Source organism: Liolophura sinensis, chromosome 2 (genome assembly GCF_032854445.1).
Source record: "Liolophura sinensis isolate JHLJ2023 chromosome 2, CUHK_Ljap_v2, whole genome shotgun sequence".
Taxonomy (NCBI): Eukaryota; Metazoa; Mollusca; class Polyplacophora; order Chitonida; family Chitonidae; genus Liolophura; species Liolophura sinensis.
This window is the reverse complement of record NC_088296.1, coordinates 3,895,062-3,913,759: the sequence shown is the minus strand read 5'-3', so window position 1 is coordinate 3,913,759 and position 18,698 is coordinate 3,895,062. Positions and strand designations below refer to the sequence as shown.

At 39.9% G+C, this 18,698-nt stretch overlaps 1 protein-coding gene across 1 annotated transcript; it reads left to right on the top strand.

Moving 5' to 3' along the window:
- Nucleotides 1-734: 734 nt before the first annotated feature.
- LOC135463193 (corticotropin-releasing factor-binding protein-like) lies at nt 735-17,948 on the top strand. The gene is made up of 6 exons (XM_064740507.1): nt 735-773; nt 4,484-4,644; nt 8,295-8,505; nt 9,321-9,502; nt 10,492-10,591; nt 17,763-17,948. The coding sequence occupies exons 2-6, from the start codon at nt 4,495-4,497 to the stop codon at nt 17,900-17,902; spliced, it is 783 nt and encodes a 260-aa protein (XP_064596577.1). The 5' UTR covers nt 735-773; nt 4,484-4,494; the 3' UTR covers nt 17,903-17,948.
- Nucleotides 17,949-18,698: the final 750 nt, after the last annotated feature.

The window sequence follows — 18,698 nt, the reverse complement described above, 5'->3', positions numbered from 1 at the left end:
ACACATACATGATCAGATGTACACTGTTACACTGTTTTTATCCTTGTGTATACAAGCGTCAATGAGACACATTCATGATCAGATGTACACTGTTACACTGTTTTTATCCTTGTGTATACAAGCCTGAATGAGACACATACATGATCAGATGTACACTGTTACACTGTTTTTATCCTTGTGTATACAAGCGTCAATGAGACACATTCATGTATATTTTTAAAAACACACATCTAATAATATTGTTATTACTCTTGTGTACACATGGATGGTTTTATGGATGTAATTATATTCATTTTAATTATTTCTTTATTTGATTGTTGTTTAAATTCGTACTGAAAATGTTTTCACTTATGTGATAACAATCAGGTTTATGGGTAGAGGAACCTCGCAGAATTTCGGGAATAGAAGACTTCCGGCAGTTGTCATGGCGATGAATAATTATGATTGAAGTAAAACTTTTATAGTCATTAAACCAATCAGTGAGAAATAGGGAGGTAAAGGAAACTAATTCCTGCATTGTCAAAGTGGCCCAAACTTATGTACACCTTTGTTTTACTTTGTAAACACATAACTAGTCCGTCACACCTTTTGGTCCAAAACGAAATTGAGGGAACAAAATGGATATTTCTGTTAATCAAACTTAAGAAGTTCAAAGCCCTGACATTCGCCCATACATTTGACAAAGCATGTTTTTCATCGCATTTTTTTTTCGATCTCTTTTTTTCAGAAAAATGATTTGCTGAGAAATCCAAGGAGCGCAGAAACAACGATAGGTGAGTCAGAACATAAATCTGTTTTGTGTGTGTGGGTGCACTCAAAAAAATAATATGTTACATTTAACAGAAAGTCTGTTGTCTGAGTGATGAAAGAAAATATTCTGTTACTATAACGCAATATTGCGTCATTTTCATCTTAATGTCCTGTTAGTCTAATAGAATGGTTATGTTGAATTTATAGAATATGTGTGTTATATTTAGCAGAATAGTCTGCTGCAATAACTCATACAACAGTCTTTCTATCAGATTTAATAGATTAATATTTTGGGTGTGTCTGTTTTGGAATTGGAGATTGGCTTTGGCAGTAATATTGTTAAAACGTGAAAGAGACCCTTATGGATGTATAACTTCCTTTGTGTTCGAGGACGACGTCCCTACTCCCATTAGAAACTAACATGGATACAAAGTCAGCGGTGGTATCATTGTCACTGTGCATGCAACAAGGGCTGAAAAGTTGGGGGTGGGGGGGTGATCATGTTAAGTGATAAAGTGATGATATGCATGCCAACGCTTCCAACGGTCTTCTGCAAACAGTACAAGATCGCAGAAGTGGGAAAACTTAAACTCTGTTAATTGAACCACTAATGCCCACCTACGGGAGCTTTTCTTCGCCTCCAAAACATCGAACAATCCTCTTGTAATAAACAACTTTATTTTCTTAATAGTTACGGAACAGGGATTGCAGTATTTGAAGAAGAAAAGGACAGCACATCTCCTTACTCTTTGCTAGAGAACAAATTAAGTCTAACATAAATCCTCCATCCCAAACTTGAGTGAACAGTAAACTCCTACCCACGTAATTTATCTGACAGCATCGACGAAATACCCTGAGACGATCCTCCCCTCGGGAAGTCAGGGGAAAGGTTTTGTATTACATGTACGGTGTTTATACTCCGCCGAAACCCCGTCACATCTGAGCTGTAACATGCCTTATTACAGGTTTACATGTACGTCACACCTCCCTCGCTGGCACGTTCGCCTAAACGGGGTCACCCTCGTCGTATCCGATTGCCGTTTGACGGATGAGGTCGCGGGTTCGAATCCCTCCCCAGCAGATTCCGCTGAGGTTTTGAATTAGGGAATTTTGTGAGGTACGTGGTGAAAAGCGGTGGCTTTCCTCCCCCCCATAAACATGACCCCCCTCGTGTAAGGGAACTGTGCTTGAATACAGTTTCAAGCGTTTATTAAAGAGAAAAGTAAATGTAACGTATAAATATGATAAATATAAAAGAGGAGACATAGTAGGCGCTAAAAGAGTAACAGTACGACACTAAAAGAGTAACTGTACGGCACTGAAAGAGTAATGATACGGCACTAAAAAGTGCGAGTACTGCGCTAAAATGGTAATAAGAAAGCACTAAGTGAGTGATGGTACGGCACTAAAAGTGTACGAGTACTGCTCTAAGAGAGTAATAGTGCGACATTAAAAGAGTAATAGTACGGCACTAAAAGTGTATGAGTAGAAAAAATGAAAAAGTATCAGTACGACAAAAGGGTATCAGTACATGTGTGACTCATATTACAATCTTCTATGAAGCAAAACAAAACTGACGTCAGAACAAAATAAGATGATACATAATAATACATGAACGAAATTGACAGACGAAGACAGATGGAACGGACACTAAACAACACTTGGAGATTTCGTTAACAAGCCTTCCAAAATAAAAGTAGTAATCTCGCCAGCAAATGTAATCATATCTGACCCTTACATACAATCACAGAAATAACTCTAATTAATATGTATTTGAACTACCACTGGGTTTGATAAAACACGGATCAGTTTCAGGCACGGCAATATTATCTTCTTGCGGAGAATGGTAGCCAAAATGGAATCAGTATAGTTTTATTGGCGCTGACAAAGGACGATTTAATTGAGGCTCATAGCGCGATGCTGGGGGCTTAAACAAGCAAGACACAATTCCAATATCACAACCGCCTTTATATGAGCGGTTACAACAAACGCACGGATGCTAATCATCAGCTTCAGGGAACACGGGATACATCAGTTCTGGATTGTTTGTGTAATGCCACGCGCTCTGCATGGGCGGCTGAGCTGTTACAGTGGCGATACAAGTCAGCAGTGCTTGGGATCTAATCACCGGTTTTACAGCCGTAAAGGGACTACCGTTTGTTAAAGTCGTCTTTTATATCCTCGACACGATTAAAGTCTCGTACATTTCTCGTGCAAGTGTTTTTCTTTCTTTTTTTTTTGAAACTCTACCAGTCTTTCTTCGTCGCAACGGATAGGCCTTTTGATCCAGGAAGAATGTAGTATATGCATAGCTGTGGTTTACCCGGACACTCTCATTTCCTCCACCAATAAATCAAACTGTCCTCCTATAACAGAAGAACTCTTGGGTGCAGAGTTAAAACCCATCAAATAAATGAATTAAAATAAATAAATTAATAAAACGAGACAGCCTTTAATTGTTCGCGAAGTTGTAAATTCTTTACTTTGCATATTGTATTCCAGAAGTTTTGGTACCTTGATAAAAAAAAAACCCTGAATCAACCGATTAGCAATCAACCAATCAGTGAACAGATCAAATGAAATCAGCCGATTAGTAATTGAAACGTCAGAATCTTATTGGTCAAGATATTCTCAAACAAAAAATCAGCTTACTGTAATTATTCAATCTTTTCGCAAGTTTGTAATGTGTTTATTCAATCATTTTCTAAAGGCATTATTCTATGAAGACTGATTAAATTTTACTTTGTGTTAAGCCCTGAAATTGGCCAATCCAACCAATGCAGTTTTATCTCCGAAATCCAAAATGTGCATAAATTGTATCATTATGCGAACAGGTTGAGGACTTAGGGACTCTTCTCCAGTCAACCAACCAATAAATAAGCGGTTTACATATCAGAAAGTATTCCGCCCAAATACAGGGCCCACTTTCACAAAGCGTTGCACGACATTTTTATCGTGCATTTGTCGTACGATATTTTGTACGTCACTATTACCGTACCATTATCCTATATTTGCGATTGTCGTACATTTGCGGCATCTTTGTGAAACTGGGCCCAGATGTTTCTGCATAATCCTAAGCGCCCCCGGTGTCAGTATAATGTGGCTGGGTGAGGTGTCATGTCTGGTGTCTTCGGCATTCTACTTCAATGGCGGCAAGCAGCATTTTGGCGACATGGACTCGCCCTGCCACAAGAAGACGCAGTATATATGTACACACACCTAATGAATCCTCATATGACTGAAGAAGTGTTATGTACGACGTAAAACCTCAAGCATTCATACATGCAAATAAATGAATATGAATGAACTTTGGACTACACATATTATGCCGGAAAGATCACGTATGCGGAAAGGTCACGTATGCGAAAAGGTCACGTATGAAACCACGACATGAGCGTTTCATATTACGACAGTACGCTACGGAATAATTCCCCCTCAGCCAAATAATCGGTTTTTACGTTTCATAAAGTATATATATCATACAAAGTGTGAGTTTTCTGTCAATCCATTATCTAATCGGCGAGCTGTTACCATTTCAGAAAGTACGTTATTGACCAGTTCTACGTCAACTCATCACCCAATCAATCAGAGGTTTACATTTCAGAAAGATCATTGATGATGAGTTTTTCGTCAATCAACCGACCACTCAGTAGGCAGTTTAGATTTCAGAAAGTACATGACTCCTGAATTTTAGTCAATCAACCGACCAATCATTGAGCGGTATACATTGCAGGTTGCATATCGATGGAGAGTTTTGCGGGTCAGTACTACTACCAATCAGATGGCACGTCAGACGGAGTCTGCGGATTGTTCCTAATAGGGCTTAGTAATCAACTGGTGGAGATCGACTTTACAGAGTTCCAGGTAGACTGCGCGTCGGGAGGACTGCTCAGCGTAAGTTAACAAGTGGTTCCTTTTTAACTTCTAACTTTTAATTTATAACTTTTAATATGTAAGTTTTGACTTACAACTCAATTTTCATGTTTAATTCGCTGTTATTTATGGCCCTATTTAAGAATTCCACTAGTATGCTGGTGGTCAGGTGTACGGGTGGACACAAAGAAACCACAGATCTTTGACGAGTGAGATAAACGTGAGATTTGCGCGCTATATTTGGTGAAGAAAACTATATTTGGTGAATATTTTCGTCGTCAACCGCTTATTGAGATGTAGGACAGCGAGACATTTAATATTTTTTTTAAAAATGACCCACACAGCACGATATGTCCTCACACGACATGGGTTACTCAACAAGATTCAGTAGGCCAGATTCGTTGCTTCTGGCCAAAATATCAACCGCATGACACAAGCCCAAAACCATGTCCGTTACTTGCCGAAGGACGTGGTTCGCTCTGGTGACTTCGTTTTGTTAATCCGTGACAGCGATGATCACCGTCGCATGAGGGAAATGTTCCAGTCAGGACGTTTAGCACAAGGGCTCAGTTTATAAAGCTGGGAAGATGAATCACATTTCGTGAGAAAGCATTTTGGGAAAGTTTAGTTTAGCCTAATACACTCTCCCTCAAAGGAGATAAGTTTAGGTGGCTCATTGTGGTGACACCAGGAACTGGGATGAATATCCACTTGTGACCTAGGGTCATGGCAGAATGATTTATTTATTTATTTATTTGATTGGTGTTTTACGCCGTACTCAAGAATAGTTCACTTATACGACGGTGGCCTGCATCATGGTAGGAGGAAACCGGGCACAGCTCGGGGGAACCCACGACCATTCGCAGGTTGCTGTCAGACATGGCCGAATGAGCTTCTGTTTTAGGATTAATGACACTCTGACTTTCCCAGTGAGTAATTGTGGATAAAAATGATGGCGTGTTAAACTGATTATGCCACACGTGTATACGTTGACCTGAAGTGGATTTATCTTGTAACAATCTGCATATGCTTTTTTTTTTGAGGGGGGGGGGGGACCCTGTATCACACCATTGCCTGGGGAATTTGAACTTTGATATGGAATTCATGCCTGGAATATTCATTGTCTGCCCGGCATCATTGAAAACTGATGACCGCTTCTCTCTTATTTGTATAATTTCTTACATACCTTTCTCTTTGGGAGTTAGTGTTAAACGTTGTTTTGGAAATGGATCTTGTGATTATCGACTTGGAACGCCCTTTACGGACTACGAATGGTATATAAATGTCGGACTTGACGCTTATATCGCTATTATTTAATAAGTATAATGGCTCTTGCTTAAGACTTGGTGGTAGGGGGCTTGCAATTCTCCACTATGTAAGAATTTAGATGAACAGTTAGTACAAAACCCTGACTGAGGTAAACTGTCAAGAGGCCGTATTTCAGCTGTTACGTGTGAACATTTGCCAGCTATCGCACTGTCCTCGCCGTTGTGGTTTTACTCTCAGTGCTGTAGCCGTATTTGACCGGTTACGTGTGACTATTTGCCAGCTTTCACAATGTCGCCGTTGTGGTTTTACTCTCTGTGCTGTAGCCGTATTTGACCGGTTACGTGTGACTATTTGCCAGCTTTCACAATGTCGTCGTTGCTCTGGTTTTACTCTCTGTGCTGTAGCCGTATTTCACCGGTTACGTGTGACTATTTGCCAGCTATCACACTGTCGTCGCTGTTGTGGTTTTACTGTCTGTGCTGTAGCCGTATTTCACGGCTTACGAGTGACTATTTGCCAGCTATCGCACAGTCGTCGCTGCTCTGGTTTTACTGTCTGTGCTTTAGCCTTTAATTATACTGGCTGCAGCTTTACATCAGAAGGTTTGTAAGCCTCAGGGTGGGAGGCGGTCGCCTCACCTCCTGGTCTACTTCCATTCCTCTACCCATAACATTGTCTGCTGTCGTATTAGAGGAAAATTCTTGGGCAAGAAACTAAAGGCTGAAAGCCCCTCATAAACACAGTCCAAGGGTGCAGTCCACATAGGCATCATTGTTGTCGATTAAATTTAAGAACTTTCATTTAAGGTGGTTAGATGAAATATGGCGCAATATTCTATTCCAGACCTGTTTACATTCATATTTCATTTCGTAATGTCCATGCCTAGAAAAAAATCAGTCGCCACCATTAGCAAACATACGATGGTTTAAATACTTTTGTGAAACAAACTGTACGACGATCGCCAAATAGATTATAAACATTAGTGCAGGGAGCACGTAATTTGGTACTAATTAAATATTTAAAGTTATAAAATAAATCCCTAGCTGATGTAAACAGATAAGACGCCGCATGTCACCAGTTACACATGTGACCGTTTGCTATTTATCACACTGTCGTCGCTGCTCTAGTTTTACTCTCTGTGTTACTGTTATTATATTACTGTATATCTTCAAATCGGAAAATCACCTTTAAATGGATGAATAATTTTCCCATTATGAAAATCTGCTGTTGTAAATGACCTGAGTGGATTTCCTGTGGATTTTTTGAAAGAAACATTATCATGATTATGTAAGATTTCACTTTCTGTGGAAAGCACAATTTCTTTTGTTGAAAACTGGTTGAGATTAAGGCAGGTTTCGCACCACTGGCCTCTGGATCATAATCTTTAGCCTATTAAACGTTTATAGACCAATCAACCAAGAGACCTCCCGTAAAAACAAGGGGTAGCTGATCGGCACGAAAACATGCACTTACCACACCGTTGGATAACAAATTAGCCAAAATTTTAGAATGCAAAGGTTTCGAAAAAAATTAAGGGAAATAAACTGTGTTGGTGTTGTGCTTATCTAATAGAGAAAATGGAACATATAGAAACAATTTTTACTGGTATCGAAGATCTTACATCTCTATGGGTAGACATAAATGACATATGTGGCAGGTCTGAAAATGGCGCAAGACGTTAGATGATTCAGCATTTCGGTTCCATTTAAACCATTGTCGCTCATTCCTAAAAATGACAAAATAAAGCGGGAATATTAAATGCTGTATTACCTTCCCTCATTTTCTGGAGTTCCTTCCCTACTTTGTTACGACCACTTCTAAGGTCTAATGGTCAGAGTTTCCGCATTGAAGTCGGTAGATCCGGGATCAAAGCCGGGTCGAGTCAAACCAACGATTTTGAAAATGGTGCTTCTTATTCCTTCGCTTAAAGCTTGGCGCTGAGACGTTAGAGAAAGGAAACAGGGCTGGTTGTCAGTATTACGTGACTTATACCTCAGTTGGGGCAGCACTTTAGCGGCATGGAGTTGCCTTGCCTCAAGAAGACACAATATATGTACGCCTACCTAATGACTTCTCGTCGTGATATATCTGAAGACGTTTTCATAAGTACGACGTTAAAGCCCACGTCAGTGACCTAATGGTTAGAGTGTCCGCCTGGAAGTTGGAGATATTGGATCAAACCCGCGTCAAGTTATGCCATGCAAAGACTTTAAAAATGGCACTTGTTGTTGCACCCTTTAGCGCTCAGCACTCAGAGGTTAGAGCAAAGAAACATGGCTGGTTGGCCTCGTGTTAGTATAATGTATCTGGGTGGGCTGTCATATGTGTTAGTCATTCTACTTTGTGAAGATTAGCAGTGGAAATGGAAGTGGCTTATTCTTCTTGCTGTTGTTGTTGCACAGATTGTGGACGGTTGGGAACTGAACGGACAAGTTTTCCCGGGTGATATCGATCACGAAGATCCGCTAGACGAACGATTCCGGACTTTCTGCGGTGCCCACAAGCCCACCAAAATCTACCTCTCTTCACAAAACGTCGCCTTGATCCAATTCCGTTTACCGCGAGCTGGTGATGGTTTTAGAGTGACCATCAGGTTTCCCAGAAATCCACAGCGTAAGTCATCCCGTTGTCGCATTTAACTAAAGGGTTCAGACTGCCATTAATTTGCCATTTATGTACATGTTAACAATCGGTGCCGCTGAGCAGTCCCTATAGATCTACAATCCCCAAACCATCTTAGCCCCTCGCAGACTGGCCTCTGAGAAATTAATTGTCAAAATTTCGAAGGACCAGGCCATGATGGATGAAATTAATATTGATCCTCTCAGGCACAAGAGGTGTCAGCTTGACAACAGGGACACTGACATTTCACCACGTTTCCAAGTGTATGCATCCTCCCAAATCAAATAGTACCTACCAAAATCCTCGTAAAGCCTGCCCTACAAAACGACACAAAAGGCAACACCTAACAAATAAGAGAAAAATAAACTCTACAGGCCAAAGTTATCCCCAAAACCAATGCTAATAGAAGGTGGATCTACATTTCTCCCAAATCAAGAATCGCTGACTGTCCACGGTATTTATCAAAGTGGTGAAAAAGACCAATAATGATGCTTAACCAAATGAAAAAGCTCAACTGAAGAAAGAAATTTAATAAGTCAGAAAGTTTTCCTGCTCTAAAAAATACTAATCAGCAGAAATTCTGTTTTCTGAGTGATTCTAGAATGTATTCTGTTATTATCTGTGTCAACACAAAGATGAAAAAACCAGACTTTATGTTTTCAGTGTGCTAGAATCACGTAGAAATGGTGCACACATTTTCGAACAAATCAAATTTGTTTACGATAAAAAATACATTACAGGCAATTCTGAAAACAAGTTTTTACATGACAACATGTAATCTTGATTCTTTCCTTATTTTTTCTCAGCCTGTAACGTTGTCTCGCTGTATCAGGATGGTTATTACACACTCAAAAACTACGGCCACAAGAAGAATTGCAGCGTGTCCATCATCTACCCGGAGAAAATCCGATTGGTTAACGTTGATGTGGGCGTGACAGTGTCTCTACCGGAAGTGGCCTTTGACATGGAAACTGGGCTTACTGGCAAGGTCAGGATTAAACAATCCACCACAGCGCAGTATTTCTCCTTACTATTTAAATACCAAAAAAATTGTGAACTTCAAACCAAAAATTATATATCCCTAACTTTCGCTCCGCGCTATGCCATGACTCCACATGCATCTGTGGGCCAGACAGCAACTTGTGGATGGTCGTGGGTTTTCACCGGGGTCTGCCCGCTTTCCCTCCACGATAATGCTGGCCGCCGTCGTACAAGTGAAATATTCTTGAGTATGGCATAAAACACCAATCAAATAAATAAATAAATAAATTCAAAATCTGTGGCGCTCAGCTTCATAATTGTGCGTAAACCCGATTAACCCGGGACGAAGGGATTACATGTGCGTCTCGATAAATAATTTCAGCAACGTGGATATATGAATAGGTGTAATCAAAGCACAACTGAGATACACATTCTTGATTAAGGACAGCTTACAGACTAGTTTGTACACAATATGGTTACTGAGTAATTCTGAACCGCTTCGGTGACCAGATGGTTAGAGCTTCCGCCTCGAAGTCGGTAGACTCAGGATTAAACCACGGTCAGGTCATATCAAAGACTACAAATGGTTCTTGCTGCTGCGTCGCTTGGCGCTCAGCGCTGACAGGTTGGAGCAAGGAAACAGGACTGGTAGGCCCAGTGTCAGTATAATGTGACTAGGTTGGGTGTCATGTCTTGTGTCTCCGGCATGATACTTCAGTGACGGCTTCACTTTAGCGGCATGGACTCGCTCTACCACAAGAAGACACAGTATATGTATTTGCACGAACACCTAAAGACTTCTCGTCGTCATGTGACTGAAAACTTTTTACCTACCGGCAATACATAAAACTCCAAGCATGCATGACATTATACATACATAATTTATATATGCACGCACACGCGCACACTCGCACACGCTAAACAGTCAAACGAGAATATATCAACCAGTGCTGTGTTGAAATGTTCCACTGTACTTGTTTGTCGTTGGTTCTATAGTGCGGGACGAATGACTACGTGGAGCTGATGGACGGCAATGGATTGGACACTGGCCGAATGAAACCGAGGCTAATATTCTGCGGCGCTGATTCTGTGACACGTAAGTGGGTGGAGACTTTACATGATTGGCAGTTGACTAGGCCACGGGATCGTGAGGCTGTCTTTAATAAGCAAAAATATTTTAAAACTATAAATGTGATCAAAATCCATGTTCAGCACATTTGTTAGCTGAAAAGACCAAATTCTAGTGTAAATATATTTATTAAACATTTGTTACATCCTGTTTTAAAATATTATTACACAAAGAGTATATATATCAAACTGTGGTCCCAAATATCCACCATACAAATTTTTTTCAAGTGTCTATTTGTCTTTAAAGAAAAATCGAAAAAATATTGAAGACTCCAGTTACAACTAACTTTTTGCACTCTTTTAACTGAACTTTATCTTTGAGATTCACTCTTTCGTCAACATAGTTAAGCAACATTTTTGACGTATTCTGTATATGGTGGCATACAACTTGTTTGCTCTTGACTTTGCTTTCAATATTTTTATTCAAGACATTGCACGCACCATTGCCATCTGTATTTTGTTCAAATACTGCAAAGTACAAGGTTGTTAAATGAATGAATGAATTAATTAGCAGTTTGTTATAATTATCAACCAGCACTATGTGAGGACGACTTTGTTGTTGTTTACGTGGTTTGTTGTTTCTGCTCTTCTTACATGTTTTAACTCTTCCTGTGGATAGTGATCGTTTTGTTCTTGGACGTTGGCGCGGATTTTATTAATGCGCATGCATGATAGCTCATTGTTAAGGTCGTAGTCTGTCCGATTCCTAACGCTAAGGCTTTGTCGAATGGCAAAGAGAAACAGTTCTACTTTTAAAGGACGAAACATTGTCAACGAAACCAGTGAGTCGGTGAATGAATGAGGAGAACAACCAACCAAACAAGCAATGAAACAAAACGGGACTTTCTAGTTTTAACTCTTTTATCGCTAAAGGTAAAAAAGTCCAACTGAATCATGTCGCCCTGTCAAAATCTTCGCTTAAGTCTCGCTAAAAGTTATTTAGAGAAGACAAACGATGGAGAAAATTGAGCAGCTAAAGGTTTGTGAACTTGAGAAGTTCTTAAAGGAGAGGTGTCATTTGTGCCTTTGGAACACAAGTTACACGATACAGGAGGACTGCTTTCACCATCATGGAGAAAAGAATTCGAACCCGAAACCACCCCATTGGGAAGATTCGAGTTCGCACTCTTGTATCAATGGAGGTAAATAAAACCGTCCTACTGCATCATGTGACCTGTCAGAACGTTTAGACAACTATTTTCGATTACATTTACAATAACATGAGCATCCTGAAGAAGCTCCACAAAATGTGTTGATAATGGAAGATCGAAGAGCGATGGATAAAATTGATAAGTCCGAGTTATCTCAAATTGCAAGTTGAGTATCTCAAGACTTATTTTCAAGACTTATTTTCATACACGGGATCCTTTAATTCAGAACAATATCTTTTTTGATATTCACATCTCAGCGCCCTAACTTTTTGATTTGTCACAAAACTACGCATACGGACTGAAGATCAACTGTAGAGATCCGTACGGTTAACAACCTAAAATTTCCCACATGAGAAAACTGTTACAAAGTTGATCGAGTTCTGCTGATCTTGGAAATGTAATTACAGTTATGTTTTGAAGGTAGGATGATATTCCGCTGGGGAAATGCAACTTTTAGCACAAACATTAATGTTTTATTACATTTATCTGCCTCTTACATGAACAATTTGTGGAGCCAGAGCAATGTTTTCTCCCAGACACAGTTTTAACCTACTGGACGCCATGTTTGATCAAGACTCTTCTGGCATCAGTGGCGATGTCGTAAATGACTTGATGTGATTTCAACACGAATTACTGACTCGACCTGGTAGAAAATTGGCGACCCCAACGGGACAAGACAAAGGATAGGGGAAAGGGTATTGGGGACAGTTTTACAGTGAAGGGCTCTATACAGAGAACGCTTAACGCTCTGATCGGCCATTCCGTTCACGGAATTATCCAGGAAATCGTATTAGCTCGACAAGACATGTCCAGGGTTTCTATTCTCCAGGGGAGATAACTTAAATCATGCACATACTAAGGTTAAATACCTCTGTCAGTGTCATTTGAACCTGTGGCGGACATGTACAACATGGAAGTGATTCGTATGGACGTTTATTCGGAGACGACGTTTCGGTGTTTCAATATACCCTGTTGCTTATCTGTTATTCTGCTAATGGTGTTCACTGTTTCGATGGCCTTGTGGTTAGAGCGTCAAAACTTCCCTCTGTAATCGTTCGAGTTGCTTTCTGAACCCAACACATAAACGGTTTTAAAGCAAAGGCATGCAAGAATGCATCAAATCAGAAATTCGTTGTAAATAATTGTACGTATTCAAAGATTTAGCTTCTTGTTTTGCTGAAAAACTTCATTTTTTTTTGTAACATGTGATTGCAGTTATAAAGCCGCCCATTACCTGTCGATGGTTTTTCAGATCTAAACCGTGAAGTGTAATTGTTACTGCGCGCGAGGACAAGAGACCACAAGCACGTGACCTAATTTCACGTATCGTGTCTGGCCGCCGCCTCATGCATCCGGTTTGATCGTGATCATCCCTTGTCCGCGTGTCAGTCCGCGGTTTTGACACTAATGTTCACGTTTATGGAGATCGAAGGACCCTTCAAGCTGGCAATGACACAGAAGCAATGGTGCATGCGTGTTTGAACAATTATAAGCAAAATCACTGCATTTGTCTAGTCTAGTTCTGTTTAAGCCATGGTTCTAGGGGGATCTCAGTGTTTACATGAAGAAAATAAATACCTAACTGAACTAAACTGACAAGAGGCTGCATTTCACCGGTTACATCTGACCATTTGCCAACTATCACAGTGTCATCGAAAGTTGAAAATGCGATAGGTATTTTTGAGATTGGAAAATACATGCATCTTAACCACCGAGCTTTGCACGAAAGTCCCCCCTGCTAGGTAAGTTCGTTTACACTGAACCTATCCTGTACTTGTACTGGCGAGAGATCTATGAAGGGACACCTTTCCAATTCATCCGTTGGATGTTTCAATGTGGAGCTACCTATGTTGAGACAAGATGATAAAAAGTTGACTGATACACCCATAATGAGTTCAATTACGGTTTAATCGAAATAAATATTAAAGTTTTTAATGACCTCTTACCAGTGCGATGGCTGTGAGTTCGAGTCCAGATCATGTTGGACAGTTCTTGAAAAGGTCTGGCCGCAACCTGCGTTTGCTCGTGAATTACCTCGTTCCCGCCCACCATAATTCATGTAAAGGCGAAATGAAGCTTTATAGCGAGATTTGCAGGCTATCAGATACACTCATATTCACTTGTCCCTCGTATCATTTGGAAGAAAATTTAATTTGAAAATGAACTTGAACTTGAAACGTGGCAATTCAGATTAAATGAATTCTGTCCCATTAATCATGGATAGATTTTGTGGTGCATGACAAAATACAGGGTGAACGGTATAGTACGGCATATTGGGATGTAGGCCTACAATGTAGAGTGCATCTAAAACTATATTTAACAACAGTCCAAGGGTCACGCTCAAAATCGTTTTAATAATACCCGGTAGTATACATATACTCAAAGTGTTAAGGCTTTGTGTGATTGTGTTTGGTTGGCTGTAGGGCGATGAGAGAAAGGGTGGGCGACAGTTGTGAATGCGTTAGTAAAGGATCATTAAGGATTATCGCCTTAGCTTGAGGTGTTTGATAAGCGGTGTATAAACTTCCCTATACATTCTTGTATAACTCCTATATACCTCACCAGTTATTATGCCTCTTGTTCAGGGAAGCTGGGCAGTACGTAAAATAAAACACTCGCGGGCAACAATAGCGCCCAGTATGCCACCCCCAATATTAAACCGATTAGTTTGTTATTCGAAGATAGAGTCTACTGTATAAATAAATGCCTAGGTAGACACCTCCTGTGATATGACGTTGTTGGCCTCTAATAATACAGCACCCTTGTCACTGACTCATTAATTTGAATCCGATGCAACCTCGTCCTCAAATCTAATTAATCTTAGCCAATTAGACTCATAAAGACTGTGCTCTAAGAAACAGGAAAGTAGCTGTCATTGGAGAAGGTGGAGGAACTGAAATCTGATAGTGCCGTCGAAGAACTCTTCCGGAAAGAAGGCGAGAAATGTTGCATCAAGACTGGAGAGTGTGGGTAAAAGGGTAGGGCACTCTGTGCAATTTGAGCCCCGGGTACTGAAGTGGCGTTGTCACTTGTTTCGATTCGGTCGCGAATTTTAATACTAAGGGTCATTGGACGGAACTATGACGGGGAAAAACAGTTTTCCGGATTTGCGTTCGAGAGGATCTGGTTACAATTGCGTGCTTCTGAAGGATTCAATTCCGTCCTCAAAACGTATCTTTAGGAAATGTGTGGCGCGCATGGAAAGTAGTTTTGGTTGTCGCCCGCGGAAAACAACAGCGGAAGTAATTGCAAGAGCAATTATAGACCCCTGCGTAAAATTTCAGTGGGAATCTCCTGAGGAAGATTTGGCCAAGTAGAGTCCATTTAGGAAATAAGAAACGCCGTTTTAATGGGGAAGGCAACATGGAATTCTCTGTAAAGGACCTCCTGGAAGCTATCTTGAACTGTGAGAAGACCCAGACATAACGGATGGGTGGACTCTCTTGGGAAGATATGATGTCCAATCGTTTGTGCCACTAGCTGCGTGGTAGAACTTCCACATAGATACTTATTTAAGACACACTTATAGTCACCGATATTGAGAGTCTGTCATTCGGACACCTTACTTTGAACTCGTTGATCTTGTGCTTAAAACACGTGTGCCTACATTTTACACTCCCTGGGGCCAATATAGAAAGCAATTTTCTCTCAAAATGTGAATCACCATTCTAGAACTTATTATTTGTCCCTAAAACTTAGAATGTTGAATAACTCATAAATGTTATTTTAAAACAGATATGTCAAATGTAAGCTTTCATTACCAAAAGCAAAGCATTGCGACAATGTTTTAAAATTTTTGTTTGACTTTGTGAAATCGGTCATTGATAGTGGGAGTCAGCTGATCCAACTTCTTACCTATAACTGATCGATTGTGACACTCCTAACCTTTCACTGATTGATTGCGACACTCCTTATATTTGACTGATTGATTGTGACAGTTCTAATATTTGACTCTTTCATTTTGACACTCCTTATGTTTGACTGATTGATATTGACACTCTTTATATTTGACTGATTGATATTGACACTCTTTATATTTGACTGATTGATATTGACACTCGTTATATTTGACTGATTGATATTGACACTCTTTATATTTGACTGATTGAAGGCGGCATTCATTATATTCCTCTGATCGGTTTAACTCCTACATGACTGATTGATTGCGACACTCCTTATAATTGGATGATTGATTGCAGCACTCCTAATTTTTGACTGATTAATTTTGACACTCCTTATATTTGACTGATTGATTTTGACACTTCTTATATTTGATTGATTGCGACACTCCTTATATTTGACACTGACTTTGACACTCCTAATATTTCACTGACTGATTTTGACACTCCCTATATTTGACTGATTGATTTTGACACCCCCTATACTTCACTGACTGACTTTGACACTCCTTCTATTTGACTGATTGATTGCGACACCCCTTATATTTGACTGATTGATTGTGACACTTCTTATATTTGACTAATTGAATTCGACCCTTCTTATATTTGACTTATTGGTTGTGGCACTTCTTATATTCCACGGATTAATAATGACTCTTCTTATATTTGAGACCGGCGCGGATAGCACAGTTGGTAGAGCGTCCGCTTCAGGACCGGTAGATCCAGGATTAATCCTTGATCGAGTCACACCTAAGACTTTAAAAGAGGAAGTTGTAACTTCCTCCCTTGGCGTTCAGCATGAAGGGGATAGTGCAACGACTGGTTGACCCGTATCAGTATAATGGCTCGGGCGGGGCGCCTTACTTGCCTTCGGTAAGTCGCCTCAGTGAAGCAGCACTGAATTAAAGAGTGGTGGAAATCCGTCCTGCAACAAGGAGGCACAATACACGTGCATGCACCCTAAGGATTCCTTCGTCGTCATATGACTGAAAAATTGTTGAGTACGACGTTAAACCCCAAGCACTCACTCACTCTTATATTTGATTGACTGATTTTGACACTCCTTATATTTGACTGGTTGACCGAGGCATTCCTTACATTTCATTTATCTGTTTAAACTCCTACATGTACTTTTGTCGGAGTTTTAAAAAAATATTTGATATATGACTGATGGATTGCTACACTCCTTATATTTGACTGATTGATTTTAACTTTCCTTACCTTTGACTGTTTGATTGCGACTATCCTTATATTCGACTTATTGAATTCGACACTGCTTACGTTTGACTGATTAATTGTGACACTCCTAATGTTTGATTGATTGATTTTGACACTCACTATAATTGACTGATTGACCGCGGCATTCCTTATATTTCATTGATCTGTTTTACTCCTGCATGTGTTTTTGTCTGAGTTTTTTTTTTAAGTTTTACACTGATTGATTGAATACATTATTTTCATCAATCTCAGTCTATATTTTAACAGGTAAATTATAACCCTTCTTTTTCTGTTGATAGAAATATTGGTTATCCTGGCATAGAGCTTTTCTAAATCTGCTATCTAATGAATATTATCATACCTCATAGAGTGATTCTTGGTTTCCATTGGTCAATACACGGTAGCATGATTTTCCGCAAAACAGGATGTATAACGATCACGCCCTCATGCAAATCAACGTCATGCTCATATAATATCCCACGTTCACGTGCGTTTATTCTACTGCAGTTATCTCCCTTTGTTCGCAAGTATCTGTTAACACCATTTCTCTTGAGCTGACAATTCTTGATATTCCATCGCTCGGCATGCACTGTCTGTATATAAAGTCATGAGACTTTAACTAATGATCTATATTTCCCTCTTTCAGATCGTGATGAGACGTTCACTCATATTGTATATTTCCCTGTTTTAGGTCGTAATGAGACGTTAACTCATGTTGTACATTTCTCTGTTTCAGATCGTGATGAGACGTTAACTCATATGGTATATTTCTCTGCTTCAAATCGTAATGAGACTTGAACTCATATTGTATATTTCCCTGTTTCAGATCGTAATGGGCCTTTAACTCATGTTCTGTATTTCCCTGTTTCAGATCGTGATGAGATGATCCTGGGCTGTCAGCACTCCGTGGTGCGCCTTGTCTCCAGCGGCAGGTTCCACAACTCCGTCACCTTCGCTTACAAGATCCCTTCAGACGAGGAAATGGCTAGCATCAGTCCAGACCATTGCTAGGTTTCCGTCCCTTTTCTCACTACTTGTTACGCGTTTTGTTTGTGCTGGAGGATGTATGGCAGGATGTATCCAAACAAACAAAACATTATAGCTTCAAATAATTGGCAAAATGTCTCTCCAGTCGCAAACAGAAATCAAATTATTACAATTCACAAAACTTTGTTGTTTTGTACAAATAGGCATAAGAATCGGTACGAGGCAGGGTTTTGGGGAGTGGGGGTTGGAGCGGGGATTCCCGCTATAAACCTGCCTATCTCAGGTTTGGACGAGGGCAATTTTTTTAAGTTGCGGTAGACTTTGAAACCGTGTGCAATAAAGGAATTCTAGATGTCTCAGAAAATATAATATGTCACCGAAAATGTTTTATGTTCCGTATCTCTCTTCCCCGTTCCGTTTCTCTTAATGACCTAAAATTGTTCAGAATTGTCTCAGAACTTCTAGCTTGAATCTGGTGATTCCGCGACCTAGGTAGCCTCCGGACTTTCACCATGGTTTGTTGTCGCTTTGATCGTTGTTTGACATCACTAAGAGACAATTCTCGCGGCGATATGAATGTAATATTACCGAAGTTGCGCTAAGCTATGTTTTTATTCAATCATTCATTCTAACACATCATCACTGGACTAACAATAGAGCAGGAATTACTCGTTGAAAATAAACCTTCTAACACAACAAATAAAGTATAATATATGACTCAAAAAATTAGTCTGTGAATTTCACCTGAAAGTCTGTTGTCTGATTTTTTTTTTTTTTTTTTGATTAGTGTTTTACGCCGTACTCAAGAATATTTCACTTA

Bases quoted from the DNA above. Each gene is read 5' to 3' on its own strand.
- LOC135463193 (XM_064740507.1), top strand. From the start codon at position 4,495: ATGGAGAGTTTTGCGGGTCAGTACTACTACCAATCAGATGGCACGTCA. The intron at 9,503-10,491 runs GTCAGGATTAAA...TTGGTTCTATAG, and splicing joins AAACTGGGCTTACTGGCAAG to TGCGGGACGAATGACTACGT. The intron at 10,592-17,762 runs GTAAGTGGGTGG...TCCCTGTTTCAG, and splicing joins CGGCGCTGATTCTGTGACAC to ATCGTGATGAGATGATCCTG.